This window comes from Ursus maritimus, unplaced genomic scaffold (genome assembly GCF_017311325.1).
Source record: "Ursus maritimus isolate PB19 unplaced genomic scaffold, ASM1731132v1 scaffold_18, whole genome shotgun sequence".
NCBI lineage: Eukaryota > Metazoa > Chordata > Mammalia > Carnivora > Ursidae > Ursus > Ursus maritimus.
The window spans coordinates 51,567,978-51,592,636 of record NW_024424230.1 but is presented as its reverse complement, the minus strand read 5'-3'; the positions used below and the strand labels follow the sequence as shown (position 1 = coordinate 51,592,636).

The window sequence follows — 24,659 nt, the reverse complement described above, 5'->3', positions numbered from 1 at the left end:
TCTATTCCGTTACACTGCCAGGACCAGTAATACTGAAGGCTTTCTCAGACAGCTGTAAGGTTGTTTCTTTGGATTTCCCTGATTTTTTTTTTCTTTCTGTGCAACTGAGGCAGAAAGACACATCAACTTTTGGCTAGATCACAATAGTAGCTGTACCCCATGATTCTCCTCTCTTTCCAATCAAAAGGGACTAAGATTTCACACTCAGGCCCCTTACAAATTGGTATGCCTTCTTTGAAAACTATGCACCTGGTCACTGTCTCCTCTTTTGCTCTAGAGTTTAAAAGGCTCAGAATAAAAATTCTGGCTCAGTCATAGCAACTTCAGCGACATTATTTTTCTTCTCCAAGATCTTGATTTTCTGTTTGTTTACATTTTTCCTAGAACTGACCTCTGTATTATTTCATAGGTGATCTTGTAGGCTACCTTTAGGTGTATGAATAATGCATTAATTTTTAAATCTCATTCCATACAACTTCTTAGCTGCTATCATTTGAAAACTGTTTCATTGAAAGCTATACAAATTAAATACTTTCCAGTTGGTTCCTTAGCAACAGTTGCAACCCGTTGCTAGGGCCAACCCAAGTTTCTACCATAAACGAACTTTGGGAAAAACATCTAAACAGAAATTTGCCATGTTTTGTTTCATAATTGGTACGACCTGATACAAGTTTGTCCTTAGTCTCTGACATATTCCAGAGACCAATGCTTATTTATGAACTGTGCGTCAGTACCAAGAAATGGCCAAGTGCTGTATGCATCATCTATGACCCCAGCTGTACCAACGTAATTTATAAAATGTAATCGCTGAGCCAATAATGAGGCTCTGAACATGATCATATCTTTGCAGTGAGTCACCTTCCAATTGAAGGAAAACAAGACTGTTCTAAACATCTATAATTTCACCAAGAAATCTTCCTTGTTGCTATAGTGATTTTGATGCTTTTTAGCTAAAAAAGTAAAAACTCTACATTGTTATTACCATGATCAACAAATGGCAAATGGATCAGATGCAATGGATTACAAAGGAGACATGGGATTATAGTTGTTTGGTTCTGTAGGTGCCACAGATCATAGCGCAGAAAGAGAGACAGCAGCACATAGTGGTCAAGAGTAAGACCCTGGGAGCTGCCAGGTTGGAACTCGGCCCCTTCATAGCTGAGACTTATGTGTCCCCACCTGGGGCTTGATCTCACAACCCTGAGGTCGTAACCTGAGCGAAAATCAAGAGTCGGATGCTTAAACGATGCTGAGCCACCCACGCACCCCTTTATCGTGCTTTTAGTGGAACATCTGTTCTCACTTCCTAGCACCTATAACATTTGGAAACCCGTGTCTAATATGTGTATGTGTCATTGCAAACAATTTTATGAACCCTTCAGAGTTAAAATTCATATATTATTAATCAAAAATTTAGGTTAAGTAAATTCTAATCTTTGGAGCCAAACCAAAATGCTCTGACTGCCAGAGCCGTTACGTGTTCTTTTATTAGTTGTGTGTTCTTTGGCAAATTCCTGAAGTTCTCTGAGTTCTTGTTTCTCATCTGAGAAATAACAGAAAAAAAATTACGCAGAGTCGTTACGTTGATAAAAAAAGATCCTGTAAGCAAATCCTTTAGCATAGTTAAATGTTAATAATGAAAGAACGTGTTACTTGATGGATAATCAGTGAGGAGTTAGCATCAAAATATTAAATACCTGTTCACCTTCTCATTGAAACTTGGCCAGTTTCAATAGCCCTGGAGCCCTTCCTGGCTACTCCTTCCCGATCACCATTACTGATAACTCCTACTTCTAGTCTCTCTTTGGTGCACGTTCCATTTATGGCACCCTATCTTAAACTTGCTGATGGGTTGATCTGGAACTGTTCCCAAATGTGTTTGGGAAAGTCTGTCTTCTCATTGCTGTTAAAGCATGTCAAGGGCAAAAAAACAGCCTCCTTTGTTTTTTGGTTTCTTTTCATTAAGCCCTGTGCAGTGTTCTATGCACCGTGGACTGTTTGTTGCTTCTTAATGGATAAAAAGAGTGGTCTTTGTGCATTTCTTTTACTCAGTGGAGGAGTAATGAGATCCTAGATTGAGTCCATGTTGAGGTGGAAAATCTAAGCGGAACTGAAGAGAAAGTCATAAAGAAGCCCTCTATGGCATAGTGTAGTGTTCTGTTGAATTCAAAGGAAATGACTGTAGAAAAAAAAAAAGGGAGCAGTGGACTAAGAACACTATCTTGTGTGGTACCCCCAAGTGGAGACTTAGAATAGGATCCAGCAAAGCAGGAGGAAAAGAACAATTCAGATAAGTAGCTCTACCCGGTAAGTAGAGAAGCTCTTCAGGGGTGGGTGGGTGTGTGTGTGTGGGTGTGTGTGTATTCAGGGCCAAGGAAAATTATAATTAAGAAAAGGCCACTAGCTTTAATGAGATCATTGGAAACCTTTAAAGCCTGCTTTAAGCTGACCTATGGAGGCTGAATCCAAATTAAGAGGGGCTCAGAAAGAATAGGTATTGGGAAGTCATTGTAGCTGGTTTAGGAAGAAGAGAGATTCGATACAAGACAGTAGAGATGGAAGGTGTGAGGAGGGTGGAGATAAAACTGAAAGAGTCTTAAATTTTAAATGACAATTGAAAGCAAATAATTGGGGGCGCCTGGGTGGCTCAGTTGTTAAGCGTCTGCCTTCAGCTCAGGGCGTGATCCCAGGGTCCTGGGATGGAGCCCCACATCAGGCTCCCTGCTGAGGGCCTGCTTCTTCCTCTCCCACTCCCCCTGCTTGTGTTCCCTCTCTCGCTGGCTGTCAAATAAATAAATAAAATCTTTTTTAAAAATTTTAAGAAAAGAAAACAAATAATTGAAAAGCTCAAATAAAACTGTTCTCCTTTCCTGTGGCATTCTTATTGGAATTATTTCTTGGAATTCTTCTTATTCTGATTAGCATGAGAAAAATGAGAAGTGAATCAAAGCCAGCGGTTTTAATTTTTCCTAATACACAGGATGTTCTAAAGATTGAGACATAGCTTTGCATGGATTAAAATGTTTTCAAACCAATGACAGTAAAACACCATTATCGAGAAATGAACATCTGACGTTTTAGAAAATATATCTATATTACCCACATTCAGGGTCATACCAAAAAAAAAAAAAAAAAGGAAAGAGAAGTATAGGATTTCATTCAAAACAAATTATCTGTTTTCTGTGTGACTAGGTTCCTCAGGATGACTGGACAGGGTACACCCCTCGAGGTAAGGACGACGAAATCCCCTGCCGAAGAATGCGAAGCGGCAGCTACATCAAGGCCATGGGAGATGAAGACAGCGGCGACTCCGACACAAGTCCCAAGCCCTCTCCCAAAGTTGCCGCACGAAGAGAAAGCTATCTCAAGGCTACTCAGCCATCCCTTACAGAACTCACCACACTCAAGTAAGTGTTTCCAATGCTCTCCTTCGGGTAGCCCAGCTCTTTCAGCACCTAGAAGCAGGGGGTGTGACTCCTAGAGTACCCGGGGCACAGTTCACCCTACAGCTGGGGCAGGGCAATGCACTCAATGGCCTAGTGATTTTGACCTGGGGTCTGATTGGGTATCTAGCACCTTCAAAGACATGGGCATTCAGGTGTGTTCTGCAGAAATCGTAAGCGGAACCCCAAAACCCAAGAAAAAGAGTTTGAAACAATCCAGGATGGCTTCTGAAATGGATTGACTTCTGGTCAATGAGAAGATCTATGTCTCTCAACTCTTGGATGTTTTCTTAACCACTAAATCTACAGGGCAACTCTTCCTTATAAGACCCTTGAATTCTTCAGATAAATGAGTAATATAATAAAGCAGATGATCTTGGAGAGGCTTATAGAAAGTGGCTACGCTTAAAAATTGGGTCATATATGAAGGTTCTTGATACGGGTTTTTAATTTGGATGCTAAATACACATAATTTATAAGACCTTAGAAATGGTTTTTGGGGGCTTCTGAGTGCCTCAGTCAGTGGAGCAATGTGACTCTTAATCTCATGGTTATAAATTTGAGCCTCACATTGGGTGTGGAGATTACTTAAAAATAAAATCTTTAAAGATATTGGGTTTTGAAGAATATGATTCTAAGTAGTTCTTACCTCCATCTGTGCTATTTGTAAACAGAGAAAAGCACTACAAAAGAAACTACTGAAACCGATTTTTTTAAAGGTTTTATTTATTTATTTATTTGACAGAGAGAGAGACAGCCAGCGAGAGAGGGAACACAAGCAGGGGGAGTGGGAGAGGAAGAAGCAGGCTCCCAGCGGAGGAGCCTGATGTGGGGCTCGAACCCAGAACGCCGGGATCATGCCCTGAGCCGAAGGCAGACGCTTAATGACTGAGCCACCCAGGCGCCCCTGAAATTGATTTTTTTAAACAAGACCTGATTAAAATTTTAATATTATTTCTGGGGAGTAAATCAGAACCTTGAACTATATCAGGGCTTGGATCATCATTTGAAAAATATGGATAATTTGTATTTTTAAGTGCCTTTTCCCATTTTTAAGGAAATACATACTACTATTCATGCATTCATATTATGCTACAATATAAAATATTAAAGGACAAAATAAATAAAGTAGAAAAAGGCCAAAGCTGTCAGGCTAAGGAAAACAAACTAGATTATTAACAGAGACCAACAGTGGACTAATCTACAATGGAAACATGTACATAGCAAAATGCATTATATCTTAAATAAGCAGACAGAGGGAGTCCCCTCATGAATTTTTCTTCAAGGGGTCATATGGAACCTCTCCAGATCATTTCAATAAAAAATTAATACCAATGGCATTAGTGAACCAACCCAACAAAGGAGCTCTTCTTTCTTTCCTTTGGCTTCCAGCTGCCCTTCCTCTTTGCCTTGATTACTGCAGGTATGTTTTCTAGGGCTGCCTCACAAAGTCCCACAAACTGAATGGCTTGAAACAACACGCACTTGTAATGTCACAGTTCTGGAAGCTAGAAGTCTGACATCCAGGTATGAGCTCGGCCCCGCTCCTTGAGAAACTTGTTGAGGACAACCCTTCCTGGCCTGTTCCAGCTTCCAGTTACGGCTAACCATGCTTGGCATTCTTTGGCTTCCAGCTGCTGCACTTCAGTCTCTGCCTCTGGCATCACATGGTGTTCTCCTTTCTGGGTCTTCCCGCAGCTATCTTATGACACCACTCACAGTGGATCAGAACCCTCCCTAATGACCTCATCTCAACTGGATTAAATCAGCAAACCCCTATTTCCAAGTAAGACCATGTGCACAGGGGCTGGGAGTTAGGACTTCGATCTATCTGTGTGGGGAATGTAAGTCAACCCATAACACTTCCACACGAGGTCAAAGTGCATCAAGGAAATGAAAACTAGAAACAGGCTTTTGTTGTACTTTGTTACACCTCACAGAGGCTCAGAAAATTAAATATATATCCAGTCTGGAAAAAAATTTAAAAAAAAAAACAACAAATGGGTTTGTAATAAAGGCAGTCTGCCAAGGTGGTTGAAAATGAGGGTGGCCAAGGATAACTTCTGGCAAATATCTTCTATGGGCTTTAAAATATCTCTCCACCAGAGACAATAATAGGCAGACACAGCCATGGTGTTAATTAACATCCTCCAGAAGAAGCAAAAGAGGGAAGGCTTTAGGCAAGAAAGTCACTTAGACCTTCAGGAGCTGAGTTTCCTCAACAGGCGGTGGGACTCTGCAACCTCCACAGTCCCTTCAGCCACTTTCCTATCCTGTTAGTTGATCTATCAGGATGCATTTGTCACGTTGGCCGAATGACGCATTAGGTCTCCCGTAAGGAGACACCATGATTGCGCTGCTCACAGTAATACCCAGGCATGAGGAGAACAGAGAGGAGAGGAGCACAGGAAAGCTGAGCGGAGTGCTCTGGGGAGGCTGAGGCCAGGGGTAGGAGCAGAAATCACCTCTCACAATTATGCCTCAGGCTACGCTCCTCACAGCTTCAGGGCTGTGGGGGACCTGCTCTGAAGTCATTAGAACTCTTTCTTTTTCATTTTGCTTCCTACATAATATCATCTTCCTTTCAAGCCCCGGGCCCTATTCTTACAACCATCATATATTTCTTTCACTGCTCCGAAGTTTTAAGAGCAGCAGTTTCTAAGAGTTTTAAGAAAAAGACAAACATGGATAGTGGCTAAGACGTCTTGGTCAGCTACTCCAGACAGTGAAAACAGTCATTGAGCTGAGTCGAATTAGTGACTGTTTTCTTCCTCCAAACCTCCAGAAATTTAAAATGGCAACTACTTTACTGGGGGACCCCTAATAAACTGAGAAACTTTTTTCTTTATTCAAGAAGGAATTTCACCAAACTGTCTCTATCCTTTAGCAAGCAAGACAGCATCTGACCATCATTCAAATATGCCTTTATTCTCTTTCCTACCATCTGATTTCCCAGGCTTATTTCCCATAGTTCTGTTTGTCTCCATTCATTCCTCCTTAACCTAGTGGAGGGATTCCACTCCTCATTACAGTCTACATATTAAGCTTCCATCATACTCAACTACGGAGGATTCCTAGTGAGTTCTAGTTTAATGGTATTTAAGGAAGCACACATGAAGAAAAGGGAAATATACTATGAAGGCAAAAAATTCAAACATGACATGACTTATAATCACTGCTGTCTTTTATTCCTTAATGATGTTTTGACTCAAGACCATTATTTCTCTAGAAGTTTGAAGCATTCAGTCCCTCCTGAGAAAAAAAGAAAGATCCCCATATCCTGGAATTCTAGTTCCCCAAAAAAGAAAACTATATTTTTGTTCTTACTTCTTTGACATTTAAGTCAACTTTTTTTCCTCCTTCCTCCTCAGCAATTCACAGCTTTAGGGATGAATCATAGCCATGAACCAAGATAACTAAAATTAGCCAAGTGAGATTGGGGCAACATTTTGTTTGAGGTGTTCAACTCCTATCTTCTGTCAGAAATGTTGGAGAGAAAGCATTCCTGTAATTTCCTACATTGTTTTTCTCTTTTCTATTTTTAAAAGGCATCTTGAAGATTTATTTACGTCACCTACTCAGTGTTAGTTATTGTGTTCTAGGGTCAGTTGAACATTCTAGAGTCATGAGCAAGCTTCAGACAGTGAACTCCATCTTTGGGCCACAAAATTCCTGTAGCTAATCACTGAGAACCATTATATCTTTCACTCCCTTGTCTCCTTCCACAGCTGGCAACAAATCCCTTCACGTGACCACTAGCTTTGCTTTCTTCCTTTGGTATTAGCTAACAATGAACTTGAAATGAATTATCACCCAAGAATATTAGTATTTTCAAATAATAACTTCTGGATGCTTAATAGTAAATTCTCAGGCAAGCCGAGGAGAGTTTAGGGGGGCCAGAATTCCCCTAAACCTCTCCACACCATGGCTCTGATGAATTTAAGTCTTGCATTTGTTATAATTTGCTATTTATTCTAGCACTGAGACTACTGCCTGCAACCCTGATTAGTTAAAACCATGTCCAAATCCCACCTTGGACTTTTCCCTCCCAATATTCTGTAGAAAGAGCTTTTTTAAAAGTGAGCTGGCATTTAAAAGATTGTAAAGTTAAATTCAACTATCCATTAATCCTAGGTAAATAACACCTTAAAATTTCTTCATACTTCTTTGTCTCTTCATCCAAGCACTAAGACAAATTTTCTCCTGGAGGAAATAGCATCTAACATTATAGACATTGAAAGTCCTCTGAAATTGGCAAGGAGGGCCCCAGGTTTCTGTGCATGTTTGGCTTTGGGGGTGACAAGTTAGATAGAGCTCCTAGCAATTTTGACAAACTGTCTAACAAAAGGTTTCAAGAAGGTTCATATTCAGTCCTAAATGTCTTGAAGGTAGTTTTCCATTTTCAAGATGGCTAATCCTCTTAATCTGCATTCTTTTCCTGATCCTGAACCCTTTTTCTCTTCTTTTCCTTTCTTTTTTTAAACGTATATTGTGAAATACTAAATAGCTGTATGCCTTTGGCAACTGGTTTAATGTCTCTCAGCCCTACCCCCCAACACACACCGAAATTAAATGAGAGGCTTAGGCTATTAGCATGGATGGTACCACTAAGATAACTCCCATCACAACTCCCCCACCCCACCCCCAACTTCTAGGCCTATGGCAGACAGCATAAGCCAATCCCAGCATTAATGGATCCCAGTACCCTTCCCACTGAACACAGATCCAGTTTCAGAACGCTTCTCAACACAATTCTCCAGCCCCGACTTCTCATTGACCGGTGATACCACGGGGTCCTTTCTCTCATCCACATGGTCTCTGAGAGACCTTTCAGCACTGTTGTAAATAATTGCAAGAATGAGGCACAGAAGATCTGGGAGTTCACAGTTTAAAGACAAAAGGAGCAGTACTGGTAAATAAAATAATTTGAGAAGAGATAGATGGGGTGTTCTCCTACAACTTTAATTCTGGAAATTTAAAATGCATCAATTTTATATCAGGAACCCAAAACAAGCTTCTTGGTAGAGTCTCCGTTTTTGTCATCTTCATGTAAACTTCTTGCTCCCTTTTTTCTCCCTAGACACACTGTGTTCTCGGCTGGTTCCTCACATTCCACAAGCTCCTCCTCCTACCCATCTACAGCTCCTCAGTTCCTTCTCTTCTCAGAAAAAGGGGAAGTGAGGTGTACGAACATAAGAGCATTGAGATTTTTTTCCTAGGTATAGAAACCATGTTTAAGAACATAGCCATATATATCATCCCATCTTTGTCCAAGTGGTATGAAATGTCTCTGACATTCCTCTCCTACCTGAACCTCAGTATAATTTCACATATAACAGCAGATGCTCTTTACAGTGGAAGAAAGAACAGAATCACGCAACCCAACACTACAATATTGTGACTATACAGTGATATAAACCCAAGATCGGTTCCCATCCTCTTCTGACCACAGTACTTTCTTCTCTTACATTCTATCTTCCCAACTTCCCCACCCCCAGCTTCCAAAATGATAAGTAATGGAAAACATTTAAAACTAAAACTCATTCACTTCCTCATAGAGAAATTATCTAAATACGTTTCAGCCCCTTGCTAGAAATAAGCCTCGTTGGAAAACAAAACAAACAGTAACTGGTACAAGAAATTGCCTATTCTATTCAGCTCCAATCACCATTCCCAGCTCAAGAAAAATCAATTCCTCTTTGGGGTATGAATGCCCTCCTCCAAATGAGATGGGCGTGTGCAAGCACTGTCGTCTATACAATATCCTGGTCTCCTACGATACAAGTTCTCCCTAGAAAAGCCTGTTTGGGAAGGAAACTTGCAAAGATTGGCCTGTGCCTACAATGATCATGACCCCAGAGGAAAGAACTGCTTGTGTATCTGTGAGGGAGGTGAAAGAATGAAAGGAAATTCAGACACATTTTAGAGAAAGAAAGGAGATTTTAAAACATTGAAGAGAGATTTAAGTTTTAATGTTCTAAATACCTTACTGAGTGCTAAGGGCTCTACATTCTTTTTTTTTTTTTTTTTAATCACTGTAACTCTAAAAATCAGATTTTCCCCACTTTGCAAATGAGGAATCTATGTCTCGGGGAGATTAAATAACTTGTCCAAGTTTATATGTCAACTAACCATCAAAGGTAAGATTGGAGGCCAGTCATCGAAAGCAGAAAGGATAAGAAGCTAGGTGGCATGACGGGCTTCCCCAGACAGCAGAGAGGAGCTACATAAGAGGGGTGAGTGCAGAGGAGAAAAGGAAGGTCTCCTGGGTGTGGACACCTGAGAAGCGGTCCCCAGGAAAAGAGCTGAGAAAGCAGAGTAGATTTGCGGCCTGGGGGAGTGGGGTCAGAGGCTTCAGTGAGGTACATCCTGGCCCAGAAGTGCAAGCAGGCTCACAGGCAGCTCAAACAGGAAGGGCTTTAAGAACATTTTGACTCGGGCTTGCCCTGGGGTGAAAGAAGGAAGGACCAACAAACCAACAGATCAGAGATAAAGGACGTGTTGGCTGATGGCGGTTACAGGGAGAAATGATAGGCTCTTAGGAGCCTGGGTCCGGCTCCATGGGGCTACATAAAAACAAACCCCGTCCCTGTAGCCATCCCGTGGCTCTATGGTCTATAACCTGAGCCATCTTCTCAGGACCTGGCAAGGCCCTCAAAACTGGAGAATGTGAGCAGGGGAAAACCCCTGAAGAGGGTTCTGGAAATGAAGATTCCCCAAGTCCCCTCAGGTGGTACTGATTGAAAATGCTACACACCGGCCTGCCAGGAAGATTTGTGCTTTCAGAGAGCTTTAAAATTCCTTTACGTTGCCTGTCTACGGCTACCGAGCCTTCAGTTTAGTATCTACATTCACTATTAAAGTGCAGATAACCAGGTACAGAGAACACCCTGTTTATAATCAGAAATAGTATTCATGTAATCACTCACTCATTTATTCAGTACCATTAATATTGAAGTACTGTGGGAGACATTTGTACTTGGTTTCAATAAATTTATTAAATGATTTACTAAAATCTGGTTTTTCATAGTCATGTGGAAAACACATATATGTTTTTATATAGACACTTTTATATAGACATATATTTTATTTTTATATCTATATCTATTTTTATATCTATATTTTATATAGACATGTTTTATATAGGCATAAATTTATATAGAGATATTATATTTCTATATATTTACATGGAAATACATATATTTTTAGAGCTATAAATATACCCTAAAAGATACTCTAGAGTATATAGATGTGCTCTAAAATCTCAGAATGGTGGAAGAAGGCACTACAGAGAAGATGTAAACTTAAAACTCAGAGGCTGAAGGTATTAAAGCTTATTATTTTGTTCAGAATTTTTTCTGGTCAGAAAAAATCCGCTTTACTTGGGAGTGTTTTCTTTTCCTTTTCTTCATTGCAGATTACTATCGTCACCATAGTCCATGTTAGTAGTTTTGCTTTCATTTTATATCATTAAAGCAATCCTCCTCGTGGCCCTCAGATGGTAACCTACTCCGAAGCAAAGAGAAAAGCTACTTTAAAGGAAGCCTAGGCAGACATCGTAGGAGCTGCCTCTAATCCTTTTTGGAGGCAGGCTGTGTATGAGTCCTAAATAAATGTACCTTTACAGAGAATGCATCTGGAAGAGCAAAACCATTGACATTCCTGTACAGAAATAAGAGGAAATGAGATCAAACTACAACCCAAGGATTTAGGTTAGGTGCAAGGAGAAATTTCTAATCGCAAAGTTATTAATTATGGAGTAAATTAATTTGGGGATTTGGAGAGAAATCTTTCCAGGCACTTTTGAAAACAACCTGAACTGTGCCTCTCTGAGGGCTTTGATAATTCTGCTGGGTCACTTGGGTGGAGTTGAACAGAATCTCTGTGTGAAATTTGCCCGACCTGTAGAGTCTAAGATTTCAGCTGAAGACCAGCACCATGTTATCATCACGTACACTCACGCTGTATTTTTACGTGAAGCATGCAGGAAGATGACATTTCTAGGCGCCCACTACTCCCTGAGAACATCACTGCTCTTCCTGACTCTTCCCCTTCTGTCAACCAAGTTACCGTTTTCCTAAATTCAGTCTTGAAACATTGCAGCTCAAACTCACCTCTTCAAGCTTGAGGGCTTCACTCCTCATTTGAATGATCACAGACCAATCTCTCCTGCTGCCACTGACGTGTCTCTGTAGTCACTCCTTCTATAGGCTTTCTACCAGGTTACTGAGACATCATGTCTGAATCCCACTGTGTCTCTGAACATAGTCCTCAACGACACTTAGTGTCCCAGGAAGACTCCATTCTTGTTGGAGATCTTCTTTTCTGCTGTTTCCTTACACATATTCTATGCTTTGATCAAACTGAGCTACTCAGTGATCTTAGGATTTACTTTTCTGGCTTCAGACCCATGCTGGTCAGGATAGGTTAGATTACGCCAGGAGTAAAAAAAAAAAAAAAAAAAAAAAAAAAAAAAACCTCCTGAATCACAGAGGTTTCCAACAACAAAAATGTATTTCTTGCTCATGCTACATGTTCATCTTGGGTCCATGGGGAGCTCTGGTCACTGTGATCAGTCAGGGACCAAGTTGTGGATACTCTATATCAACAAAGATTTCCCAGGTCACCAAGGCAGGACAAGAGCACAGCAACTTAATGCTTCCACCCTCAAGTAAGACGAATCACCTCCATTCCCATTTCATAGGCAAAAGCTAGTGGCATGGCAATGTCTATCTTCAAAGAAGGCAGTGAAGGCAATCTTACCACGTGCCCAGGACATGAACACACAAAACAGTATTTGACAAGCAACACTAATGACTATTGAAGTTTATCCTTCTGAGACCAAATACCTGGCTCTCTCTCTCTCCCTCTCCTGCAGGCAAAATATATTCATGCCCCATCACCACCATCAAAGAGAAAACCCAAATCCTAGTCCCATCCTAAGCCTCAAAGTTTATGATCTGAGGGTGATGAATGATAGTCTGTAGAGCAGTGAATAAAACACTGTCATATCTACCTCTGATTCAGATGTAGCTCCTCTACACCTGGAAACTTGCTATAACAGAAAATGACCTGCCCCCTACAACCCCATTTATCGTGGTGGAACAAGGACAAAGTATCCACAATAAGGACTTCCATTCAAAAAGAAAAAGATGGGAGACAACAGTAGTCATTGGTCCATAGCAATTCTGCAATCCCATTGGGGAAGATGTTCAGGCTTCCTACACTGGGGGAGGCAATGTTTCTTGAGTAGGCTACAACTGCTCCCTAGGAGCAACTTCCTTGTAACTGTTCTGTCTCCTAGCTCCTATCCTCCTTGACCATATGCAAAGTACACATCTGGAAATGTGTACTCCTTGGACCCCAAGAAACATTTTAGGACTCCCCTTTTACTACATCTTAATTTAGGCTTTTGGTTCTTTTGGCAGTATAGCTCTCTCACGACTGTAGCTTCTTTCTATAAATTCTGATGGGCTCCCTGTAAAAGTCATCACACTCATAGAACCCTCCTAGATACAACAATTGTCTTTGCTCTATTTGTTTGCCCATACCTCTAAGATACTTACCAACTTATTAGCTGCTTCCCTCTGAATTGTTTTGTCTAATCAAAGTATTTATCTAATTGCATCTTCATTCTAAATCATCTGACTCCATTCAAAGGTTTGAACAATAGGGTGAGATAGTCATATCCTTGACTTGAACCTTGCCGCCAGCACTAGTTTTCATCATACCTTCATCACTCAAACACATTCTCCGGTTCACCTTTTACAAACTGGGTTGAAATCAGTTGCTTTTTCCAAATCCTTCAAGTCTTCAAATGTCTAGCCTCTCCTTATTCCCTTTCCTTGCTACTTACAATCTAACCAATTTTTTGCTGAATTTATTTCAAATCGCATAACACCTTGTTGAGAGCTACCAACAGCAACCAATACATGCCATTAACACTGTGCTTTGCACCTACCTCCCCTAGAGTTATGAGTTCACTTATTACATCATCTACCTTCCAAGTTGTTGCAGACGACAGTTTACCAAATGATCCACACTGCATAACCTGGATCAGTATGTTTCCAGCCTCTAGTTACCTTGCTGTTTGCTACCAACTTCTGAAGCTATACCCATATATTTTAGGGTATTTTGTTGTTGCTGTTCCATGAGTACCCCATTTCTGGTACTAATTTATGTACTAGTTAGGCTAGACTAGGTTATGCTCTGTTGATAAACAAGCTCCAGATCTCAAAAGTTTATTTCTTGCTCATAATATGTGTCCATTGTGAATTGTCAGGAGACTCTGGTCATTGCAGTCACTCAGATACCCAGAAAGACAGACGGTATATCTCAATAGGTACTTCTATGTTCACCAAACCAGAAAAAGGGAATGTGGTGAATTGAGCACTGTTTCCTGGAAACGATGCACGTCATGTTTGCTCACGTTTCATTGCTAAAACCATCCGCATGACCACACTAATTTCAGAGAGACAGGAAGTGAAATACTACTATGCGCCCACAAAATGGAGACCTTGGTGTATTTGGTGAATAGCAATAATGGTACCTCGTGATCTTTGTTTACGTGGTTCCCCACCCTAGCCCCCAGGAAAGCCATCTCCTCTTCATCTATTCATTCAATCAAGACTGACTATAGCCTATTGCTAAAGAGTGCAGGCTCGGAGAGATTACCTGGCCTCCAAATCATAGCTCTGTCACTTCTAGGTGTGTTACTGTGGGAAAATCATTTAACCATTCTGTGCCTCAATGTCCTCATCAGTTATACAGGGATGATAATATTTCCTATCTCAAGAGTAACTGTGAAGATTTGATAATGTAGCATATGTGAAACACTTCGAACAGTGCTCAGCACATGGTAATCACACCCTACATGTTAGCTATTACCATCATTATTATTATTATTATTATTTTCAGCCACCCACTATGTGCTAAGCATTGGGATACATTAGTAGTCAGGATTGCTAGTATAATAGAACTTACAGTGTAATGGGGGAGAAGAATAGGAAAAAAACTCTTCATTCTTTTCAGTCTTCCTCTCAAATGTAACCTCTCCCTGTTGGCTATTATTTCCCCCTCCTAAGAATTCCTGAAGCACTGTCTTCAAACATTTCTTAAGGTAGTTGTAGCCTTCTTACACATGCTTCTATTTTCTCTGTCCCCATGTCAAACGCTATCCGAAGTCGTGTTTGCAAAGCCCTGGGCACAGGGTTAGTCCCAAGGAGGTGCTGAATGAACGCTCACTCACTCCTGAGCAATCCCTATATGTCTCAGGTGGCTTGAACAGTAGCTTCGCGGAGCAGCTTTACCCGGTAGCTGTTGAGCTGAACTTTCCTCTAACATCTGCCGGCCACCCTTCGGCTGTGTCTGTGCTTGCTCAGACTCTTTCCCTCCCTGTGCTTCTCAATCTGTGGTTCTCTGCAAAGCTCCCTGCTCCTTCTCAACCCTGCTGAGCATCACCAGCCCACCTGGAGGCTGGGAGCTCAGTCTGGCAGGTACACATTAGCATGTTAAAAATATCTATGCAGTCACCCCGAGTATTGTCATCCATTCTGCACATTAGCATATTTCTGTTAGTTCATCTGGGGAATCCCTGTTCATTCGAGTTCTCTTAGGAGGAGGGGAGAGGCTATAAGACCAATGTTAACGAGTCCTTTCAGAATTGGAGAAGGATTCTCTGCAATAATCACGTTAACTGCTTAGCATTCTTTCAAATTAATTTGCTACCCAAATAAGCCAAGGAGGAAGAAATATATTTGATCATCTATCCTGGTAACAAGTAATATTTTAATTTTCTTTCAAGCCTACTTTTCAGCCTAAAAATTACAAGTAATAATTTATCAAGTGTTTTCGGTATATCTCATTTGATCCTCCCAATGGTCTCAGAAGGAATTTAGAATTGGTTTTTACCAACACTGAATCAATAAACCAAGGGTTCCGCATGGTTATGAGCCTCAGGAGGTAGAGCCGAGCTTGGTCTTGGGTCCTAGGCTCCAGCCATCTGCTTTCCATTCTAACTTTCATCCTTCCACTGCCTCATGGAGCTCTGGGAACTTTTCCCCGAGTAAAACTATCTTCACCATCTGGACATTGTTCCTGGCTTCCAGCTCAGAAACTTCTTTTAGTTCTTTGGACCACTTCTCTTTCCCAGAAGCAGAGCAGAGAGCTCTAGGTGTAGATCCAGGTTACCACCTGCCTGTGAAATTGCCACCACCTCGGTATCATCATTCCCGGGCCAGATTTTAAGAGAGATGGATGCTATGCTGTGGGTTTGGGCTCCTGAGGAGACTGGGCTGATCCTAGAGCTCACGTCTGGAGAGGCTGAAATTAAAAAGCCAAGACACAACCACTTTCTTGTGTTGTTTCCCTTGCTTCCTTTCACCTGGTGAAGAAAGGTAACGTCAGGGTTTCAGAGTAAGAAAAGATGGGAATTAAAATAGCCACATTCTGCGCCCCTCCTCACGGAAAGGAACCACTCAGTGATCTTGGCTGGTCCGGTCTGCCAGTGAGAGCCAATGGTGTGCACCTCTCCTCAAATTCAACTCATTCTTGTCACCCTGGTAACTTGCCATTGGCCATGATGGGACTGTTTACACCACAGACCCTACAAATCAAGAGAGATTTTTTTTCTTCCCAGAGAGCCAGTTTTTAAGCATTTACCTGTATACCACTGCACAGTATCTTCATGTAGCCATCCTTCAGAGAAAGGACAAAAGGAAAATCTTAGAAGCAAAACCAAGAGGAACCCCAGAGATCATTCTTATCCAGTTATATTACAAATGAGGAGGTGGAGGCCCAGAGAAGAGCAGGGACTTGTTTAAACTATTTGACAAATTTTAGGATCCAAGTCTTATCACGTACAACTAAGGAATCATTCCAGAGAAGTTCAAGTTTTCTCAAGCTGCTACATTCCCTGAGGGAGACAAGGGAAAGATACGTCTCTGTCTCTACTACACATATATGATTAAGTGCCACCAAAATGAAGAAAACAATTTTGTATAATTATTTGCAAGTTTCAAAGTAACATTATGCATGTTGCCTCAGACTAAAAGTGCTGCAATTGTTCAGAAAATAGAAAGTTATTACGATAGGAACGAAATGGCAATATGGGATAGCTTCGTGAAAGAGAAAGGAGTCAGCCTGGAATTTGAATAATTACCCAGAGATAAGAGACTGGGGAGGAGGAGGGAGGGGGGAATGTGTCTGAATATAAAGGAACCAAGCTGCCTGACTCAGGAGAAGGGATATTTAAAAATGGGAACCTATCTTCGGAGAGAGAGTGAAGACTTTTACAAGCAAGATCCTTAAATTAGAGAATTCGTTTTGCTTGAATCCAGTTAGTGATAGGGAATCATTGATGACAGAGGAAGAAAATAATGCCAGTGTTGTTTTAGAACAGTGGCCTGCATGGCGTGGAATTTTTTAAAAAGCCAGTTACAGGAGAACTATCTCCCATCTAGATGAGAGAACATTCTACGCTATTTACATGAAGATCTACATCTGGAAGGATGTTTTCTAACATCACCCTGGTCATTCTCTCTGTGAGGAGACTTTCTGGGTGATTTTTCCCCCTGTATTTTCTTCTTTTCTCTATTTTTTTGTTCTTTTTGTTCCTTTGAGGGAGGGGGTTTCCCCTCATTACCATGTAGCTAATTTTACCAACAACAAAAATCACCTCAAAGATTAATGACTAACACCAGAAGCACCTCTTATACGCCAGTACATATAGTAAGTCTAACGGTACCTCAAGAAGGAATTATTATTATTACCCTGAATTGGACAATGAGGAAACTGAGACACAGGAGGTGAACGGACTTGCCAAAGGTCACAGAGCTAGATGTCCACAGCCAGGATTTAATTCCAGAGCCCACACCATTAACCACTCACTCTTCTGCACTGCCTCTGCCTGTGAGAGACACAGGCAGACAGCGTGAAATCAAGTAAATGAGCCCAAGGAACGTCACCCCGGTCCAGCCATGAAGCACAGAGTATAGACCGGGATGATACCACAAAGGCCTGGTATGCGGAATGACACAGATAAAGATACAAGAAATCAAAAGTCAACCAAGAATGGGCCGTGTCCCTTGTTGTTGTTTTCTCTTGTATGTTGGGGTGCTACTCCACACCACAACACAGTTTATGCCTACACACATCTCTTTTCTGTTTAGGAATAATGGAAAGATTTCCATTTTTATTATTATAAAAATACCTCTGTCTCTGTAAGAATTTCAATAGCACCACCACCGAGAATTTCAATAATATGTAAAAGTCTTCCTCCCTCTCCATTCCTTTTTACCCTTTAGAGGTAAGAATTTTAACCAGTTTTTGTGAATCCTTTCAGAAATGCTCTATGCAGACATTATATAAACATGTACCTATACTTTCTTTATACGCATGGTCCTGCAATTTGCCGTTTACGCTTAAAATTATTTTTAAACACTGTTTTATATACATGCATGTAGATCAGCTTTTTTAAGAAATTCTTTTTGACAACTGCAAAGTATTCCATTGTATGGGTATACGATAACTTAGGTAACCACTTCCCTTTTTGCATGGAGATATTCTTTATGCAAAGCCCAAAAAGGCAAAGAGGCTTAGTTAGAAGAAAAAGAGATATTTACAACATATCAGAATGATCAGTGGATTCTAACTCTTGGGTAAGAGGGCAGGAATGAGTAAGAATTTTAAAGTCATTTCCATAAACACGAAGGCTTAGGATCTCAAAGCACTTGATCATTTGAAGAGACTGAAGACAAACAAAAAGCATGATGAAAAGTGAAATGTTCCCAGCCATCAAAATCAAAGAATATAATCACAAAGGCTGCCTCTTCAATTCCTTGCAGGCAGGACTGGGTTCTGAGACTATGCCACTCAGGAGGTGAATATAAACAATCTGCCAGTGCACAAATAATCCAGGGGCCAGGGTAAAAATAAGCGAATTTTTGTCTGTTTTTTGTTTTTGTGACTTACAGTCATCGTGGTATTTGATCAACAGCTAGAAATTTCCAGCTTATTTTTCGTTTTGAATATTTGGAGATTGGCTGTGCTGTTTAGAAAACAGATTAAAATCTTCCTATTCTTCTTGCCTGGCTCTTGTGGAAAAAAAAAAAGGCAAAAAAGCAATCATCTTAGGTAAAGGAAAGTCTTAGTATTAGCAGGAAGGAAAAGTGACCCTTGGGGGGGGAAATCTTAGGTTTTCTCGTTTTGTTTTGTTTTCCCAAAATAAGGTAAATCCATTAGATGCCTGTGCTGCTTGACCCCCCTGGACCGTCCCTGAGTTTATTTAAGTAGTTACTATGGCAACCACCCACGCTTTAAGTAGCTGAGCTGAGCATTGTGGAAAACAGCTTGGTGAGCCTCTCTCTGGCTCCCATGATCATTTCCTGAACCCTGGTGGTAACTACATTAAATCTAAATGACAATTTAAATATATTAATAATGGTTTTTGTTCTCCTTTATTTTTCTTTAAAGATTTATTTATTTATTAGAGAGAGAGCACAGGGGGAGGGGCAGAGGGAAAGGGAGAGGGAGAGAAGCAGACTCCCGCACTGAGCAGAGTCCAATTTGGGGGAGGGAGGGGTCCATCTCACCACCCTGAGATCATGACCTGAACCAAAATCAAGAGTTGGATGCTTAACTGATTGAGCCACCCAGGCGCCCCTGTTCTCCCTTATTTAAAGGAAAAAAAAACTACTTTTTAAATGACATGATAAAATAATGAAAATACAACATTGCCATTTGAGTTTGCTGCCTGCCCTCAACACTGTGAGAGATGGAATAATTTCAGGAACCAGAGGAATGCAGTGAAGAAACCCCAAGGGGGACAGCACACTTGGCCACTGCCCCTAACCCCCCCACCTCCTTCCCTTTCCCATCATCACAATGCCCACTCCTCAAGGGCCAACCATGACAGAGACAGCCCAAAGTAGTAAGAAAAGGCAGCTCTTGGGGTGTCTGGGTGGCTCAGTTGGTTAAGCATCTGCCTTAGGCTCAGGTCATCTCAGGGTCCTGGGATCGAGCCCCTCGTGGGGCTCCCTGCTCAGCGGGGAGCCTGCTTCTCCCTCTCCCGCTGCCACTCCCCCTGCCTGTGCTCTCTCACTCTCTCTCTCAAATAAATAAATAAAATCTTTTTAAAAAGAAAAAAGAAAAAAAAAGAAAAGGAAGCTCTGAGGACAGATCTGGACTTTACCACTTTGCAACCTTAGACAAGTTACTTAACTTCTCAAGGCATAGCTTCTGTTTTTGTTGCTTTGTGGGGTTTTGTGTGTGGATGGGGAGGGGTGTTCTCATGTTTAATATAGTTCTGATTATTTATAATTAAATAAATATTATAAGAATTCAGTGAGCTAACAAATTTTAAGCACCTAATCTAAGATGTTTTATTCACTAAGCATGTCTTTAGTGTTTCCTATGCACAAGATACAAATTTTACTTAAAAATAAAGAAACAAACAAACTAGAAGAAAAAAGACAACTGGAAAACCATAAAAACAGATACATCTACAGAGAATAGATTACTCAAACACATGCAATGTGCCAAGCCAATTAGGTAGACCCCAGCCAGGCTCTGTGAGATTCTTCCTCCTTCCCAGGTTGGTCCTGGGCTACATTTTTCTTCTATTTTTGTATCTGCCCTTGCCCTTTGATCATCCTTGATTTCGGGCTCCAAATAGAAGGTACTTCCCTGAATAACCTGAAGGCTCCTTGGCTGAAGGAGCAATGTGCTTCTACCAAACCCTCCCCACGTAAACCGATATGGCTGAGAACATAATGCCTTCCCTGGAAATCCTGTCTCTGTCCTTTACCCACTTCTTACTGGTGCATCTCCTCTGTTGGAAGATTTCCCCGGCAGGTAGCTGAGACTGATCTGTGGTTTGGTGAAGTTAAGTGTTTTACTTATTGTTCTCAATGAGTATCTTTGCCTGGGTTTCCAGAAAATTAGTATTTGAGGAGCAGGAATTAGAGTGGATCAGATCCCTCGGCTTAGTACCTCATGATGCACTGATTCCTTGACTCACTTGACCAACCTGGGTGAAACCCACCCTCTGATGGTGTACAGGACAGTCTACCTGACCCATCACTAAAAATGCTAAGAATGTCCTGTTTCCATGCTCATTAGCCTTTAATAGTAGAAAGCTTTCTTTCTTCTCTTATTGTTCATGTTTTCATCCTCTGATCTACACCATCAGGTGGATTCATTGTCTGTCTCTGAGTACAAGAGTTCAAGAAACTGTGCTGTTGCACCACAAGAAGAAGAAACTACTGGAAAATGCATTTTTTAATTATTAAATTGAAGTCTGATGATTATTTTTTACCATAAAAGGGCCTGTGGCTAGAATTTGCTTGAACAGTATGATGAGAACCCAGCCGCTCCCCGCTCCAAAGTGACTTCAGCTCTTAGCCTGGTCACTGAGAGCTTGTGACTGAGAATTCCATACCATATTCATGGACCAAGACCAATTTTGGTCTGCTCCCAGGATCTCCTGAATGGATTGTCACTCAGTGCACATTTTCTCTCTTCTGGGCTCCTCAAGAGAACACACTACCCAAATTCTTTCAGTGGAGTGTCATAACTATTAGAAACATTTATCTTATGCAGTAGCTATAAGAGTATTTCATTCTTATGTAGTTTCTATAGTTTTAAAAGTTTGTTATTTATGATCTCATTTGACCATTACATAGCCTCCCTTCTCTGCAGGAGAATCCTCTCCACCATTATAGGTCATGAGCAGAACTGAGGCTTAGCTCTGGTCTTCTTACTCTTCAGCCAGAATATTTTCTAAAACATTAAATGTCAATGAGAAACAAGTAAGAGACAGAATTTTTAAGAAAAGCATTGTTTTCTCCAAATCTTCACTATGAATAAGCTCCCAAGACAACCTTGAGTCTAGAGTTCTAAGTGCTGTGCCTATCTTAATCACAAATTAATTTACCTCTCTCTATCTCAACCCCAAAATCCCTAGAATCCAGGAGAGATGCAAAGGAAGGACATCAGTGGTGAACCCCAGTGATGATATTTGCCTGAGGTTGCTGGGGAAACGCAGCTGCCAACTGGCAATAATAGCCCAGTGGCCCATGAGTCTTACCTCCTTAATCATGTTAACCCTTTTATCATCAGATGAGGTCTCTCTATCTTTGACCAAGTCCTGTAGCCCTGCTCATTCCACTTTTTCAGCCTCTTAGCATTGCTACGTGCATAAAGAGATCATATAAGGAAAGAATAATAAAGAATAATAAATTTTGTTGTGGGTTTTGGTTGGTATGTACAAAGAGAAAGTGTGTGTTATATTTGGGTAATTTGGGTTCAACCCAAATTTGGGTAATTTACATTCAACCAGCCATGCAACTCTAAGAGGTAAAAATAAGGGTGAAAATATTTTTTAATGATATCTAACTCTCCCCCCAATAAGAAAATCCCCATCTGTTTCAAGGGATTTGGGGACTTCTAAGCTTCTCACAACATCCAGCTTCCCTATCACTTAAGACACTCCATAACTGACTCTGTGATCATCCTGATCCAGGCCAGTGATATATGTCCATAGAGTGTTAAGGGTGACAACTCAGAAATAAGTGGGTAACTCACAAGGAATGAAGTTGGCTGAAGTTACTTCCTCCTTGCTGATAAAGAAGTTTTCATTGATCATTCTACAGTCTCTAAGATATTCTGTCTTCAAGATGCATTATTCCATCACACAGCAACAAACGTACGGGCCTCCCAGTGGGACCCAAGGAGACAGCAACTTTGCAGAAGTCAGCTGTGGTGGGAGAGGAAACTAGTGATGCACTTTCTTTCTACCATATGTTATCAAATTAGCCAGATCCTGTGTGCTCAGAATTGGCAGAGCTTCCTCTGCTGCTGGATACGTTGGACAGTAGCTCACAGCCATGCAACTACCTTGATAATTAGGTGGCATCCCTGCCACCTTTTGCAATCTGCCCTCTAGGAGGCAGCCCGCCAAAGCATGCCTCTGTGGCCATGTATGAGCCCGTGCGGATGATTCCACCCCACTGTTCTAGGTGAGCCTTTCCTGCCCCACACAAAATCCCCAAGTGTGAGAAGCTCTCTTCACACATAGTGGAACCTTCTACGTTCAACCTAATGGAAGTGCCAAATGGAGAACATCCTGGGTTGCTTACTTGTGGGCTCCTCTTCAAGCGTCACTTCCCATTGCCATAGTCATGTTCAGCAAGGTATTAGGAGTACAACTTTTAACGTGGAAAGTTCTGAAGTCAGAAAAAAATATAGCAGTGCCTATAACTGAGATGGGTTTCAAACATATCACAATAATGCAGGTAGCCAACTACAGGGTCTCTTATATATATGTTACATCCTGTCTTATTGCTGGTCCCTGAGCTGCCTCCCATGCTGTCATGGTTAGAGAAGGATTAAAGGAGGAGCCAGAGAGGGGCAAGCAGTAACAATAGACCACCTGCGACCTAGCCACCCACACCCCACCATTGAAAGGAGAAAGGAAGAGACGTGTACGGTTAGGAGTACAACATTCAAATGTGTGCGATATCTTTGTTCATTTATTCATCTATTCAATAAGTACTTGCTGGATACCAGACACTATTCTACGTGCTGTAGATACAGCAGGAAGCAACACAGATAGTAACCCATGGAGTTTGCATTCTAGCAGGGTAGACAAAACTAAGTAACACAGACAAGTACAGGGCAGGTCAGATGGGGATAAGTGCTGGGAAGGAAAAAAATTAAGCAGGGCAGGTGCCTTTCAGACAGAGTGACCCTGGAAGGCCACACTGAGGAGAGAGATTTCAGTAAAGGCCTGAAGGAGGTGAGGGAGTAAGGTCTGCAGCTGTCCAAGGGAGAAGGATTCAGGCAGGGAGCAGGAGGTGCAAAGTCCCTGGGGTGCACCTGGTGTGTCTGAGGCAAGCATGAGGGCCTAATTGGCCAGAGCAGGGTGACGGGTCCCAAAGGGAATGGAGCCAGACTGATGACAGGCCTTACGGCACTTTGGAATTTCCTGAGGGACATGGGGGGATATCAGAAGGCTTTAAAGAGAGACTCAAGTGGCCTTTTCAGAGAATTTCTCTGGCTGGTGTTTTTGAGAAGAAACTAAAGGGGAGCAAGCATGGAAGCGGGGGAAAGCAACGGCAGTATTCCAGAGGAGGGGAAGCAGGCCTTGGACGGGTGGCAGCATCAGGAGGCAGCAGACAGACACTGCATGTCTTCTGAAGGCCGGGCCATTGGGGATCAGATGGGGATCCGAAGAAAGAGCCGAGGGAAGAGTTCGAGGGCGGGGGATGGGGGGCAACTGTGAGAGGAGCAGATGTGGGAGGAAAGGATGGAAGGAGCTTCTTTCTGCATATTTAAGTGTATAAAATCAATCAGAAATCCAAAAAGACATTTACTGGGCATCCTTCTTAAAGGCCCTGCACCTCTGCGGTGACTTAGGCCAGGGTGATGATGAGGACGAGAAGTGCCTCCCACCGGGTATCCTACCTGCAGTAGCAGGGCCTCCCCGAAGCCCACAGTCGGCATGTGGAGCCAAAGACGTCCCCACTGCTAGCAAAGAGTGGGGACAGTCCCCAAAGAGGGGTTTTTTAAAAGATTGATTGATTGATTGACTGATTTGAGAGAGAGGGAGAGAGTACAGCAGGGAGAGGGAGAGAGAATCCTCGAGCAGACTCCCGCTGAGCACGGAGCCTGATGGGGGCTCGATCCCACAACCCTGAGATCATGACCTGAGCCAAGAGTCTGATACTTAACCGACTGTGCCACCAGGGTGCCCCTCCCCAAATAGGGTTTTAATGGCTTCATTTAAGGGTTTCATTTATGCCTTTCACAAAATTGCCTGCAGAGTATAGAGGGAAAACACAGCAACTTTTAAAAACATGAACCAATAATTATTTAAGAAAATTATAAATGCTTCATAACTTCCTACAAAACAGGTCCTCACACAAAATCAAGGCTGTGCCTCACTTTCCTACTCTTTTCCCAAGCTCAGTCACTAAGCCAAGGTTGAGCTCCTCTACAAGGTTCTACCAACTCACCACTCCGGAGAGGACCTATTCTGTTTGGGGCTGCTAAAAATTAGAACTATCAAGTGAAAACTATTCCCCTTAGCCTAGGCCCCACTGAATGTGACCTTGCAGGACAATTACTAATATATCTAAGAATCTGCCCATTTTTACCATAACCACCTGGCCACGGGGATGAGGCAGGCCTGACCCTCTGCCACCAGCAGCAGGGACC

At 41.8% G+C, this 24,659-nt stretch overlaps 1 protein-coding gene across 1 annotated transcript in view; it reads left to right on the top strand.

Moving 5' to 3' along the window:
• DLGAP1 (DLG associated protein 1) overlaps nt 1–24,659 on the top strand; it is a 306,180-nt gene that overhangs the window by 60,186 nt on the left and 221,335 nt on the right. Inside the window, exon 2 of the mRNA XM_040632694.1 lies at nt 3,193–3,407. Within this exon, the coding sequence (XP_040488628.1) occupies nt 3,193–3,407 (215 nt within the window). The remainder of the gene's footprint in view (nt 1–3,192; nt 3,408–24,659) is intronic.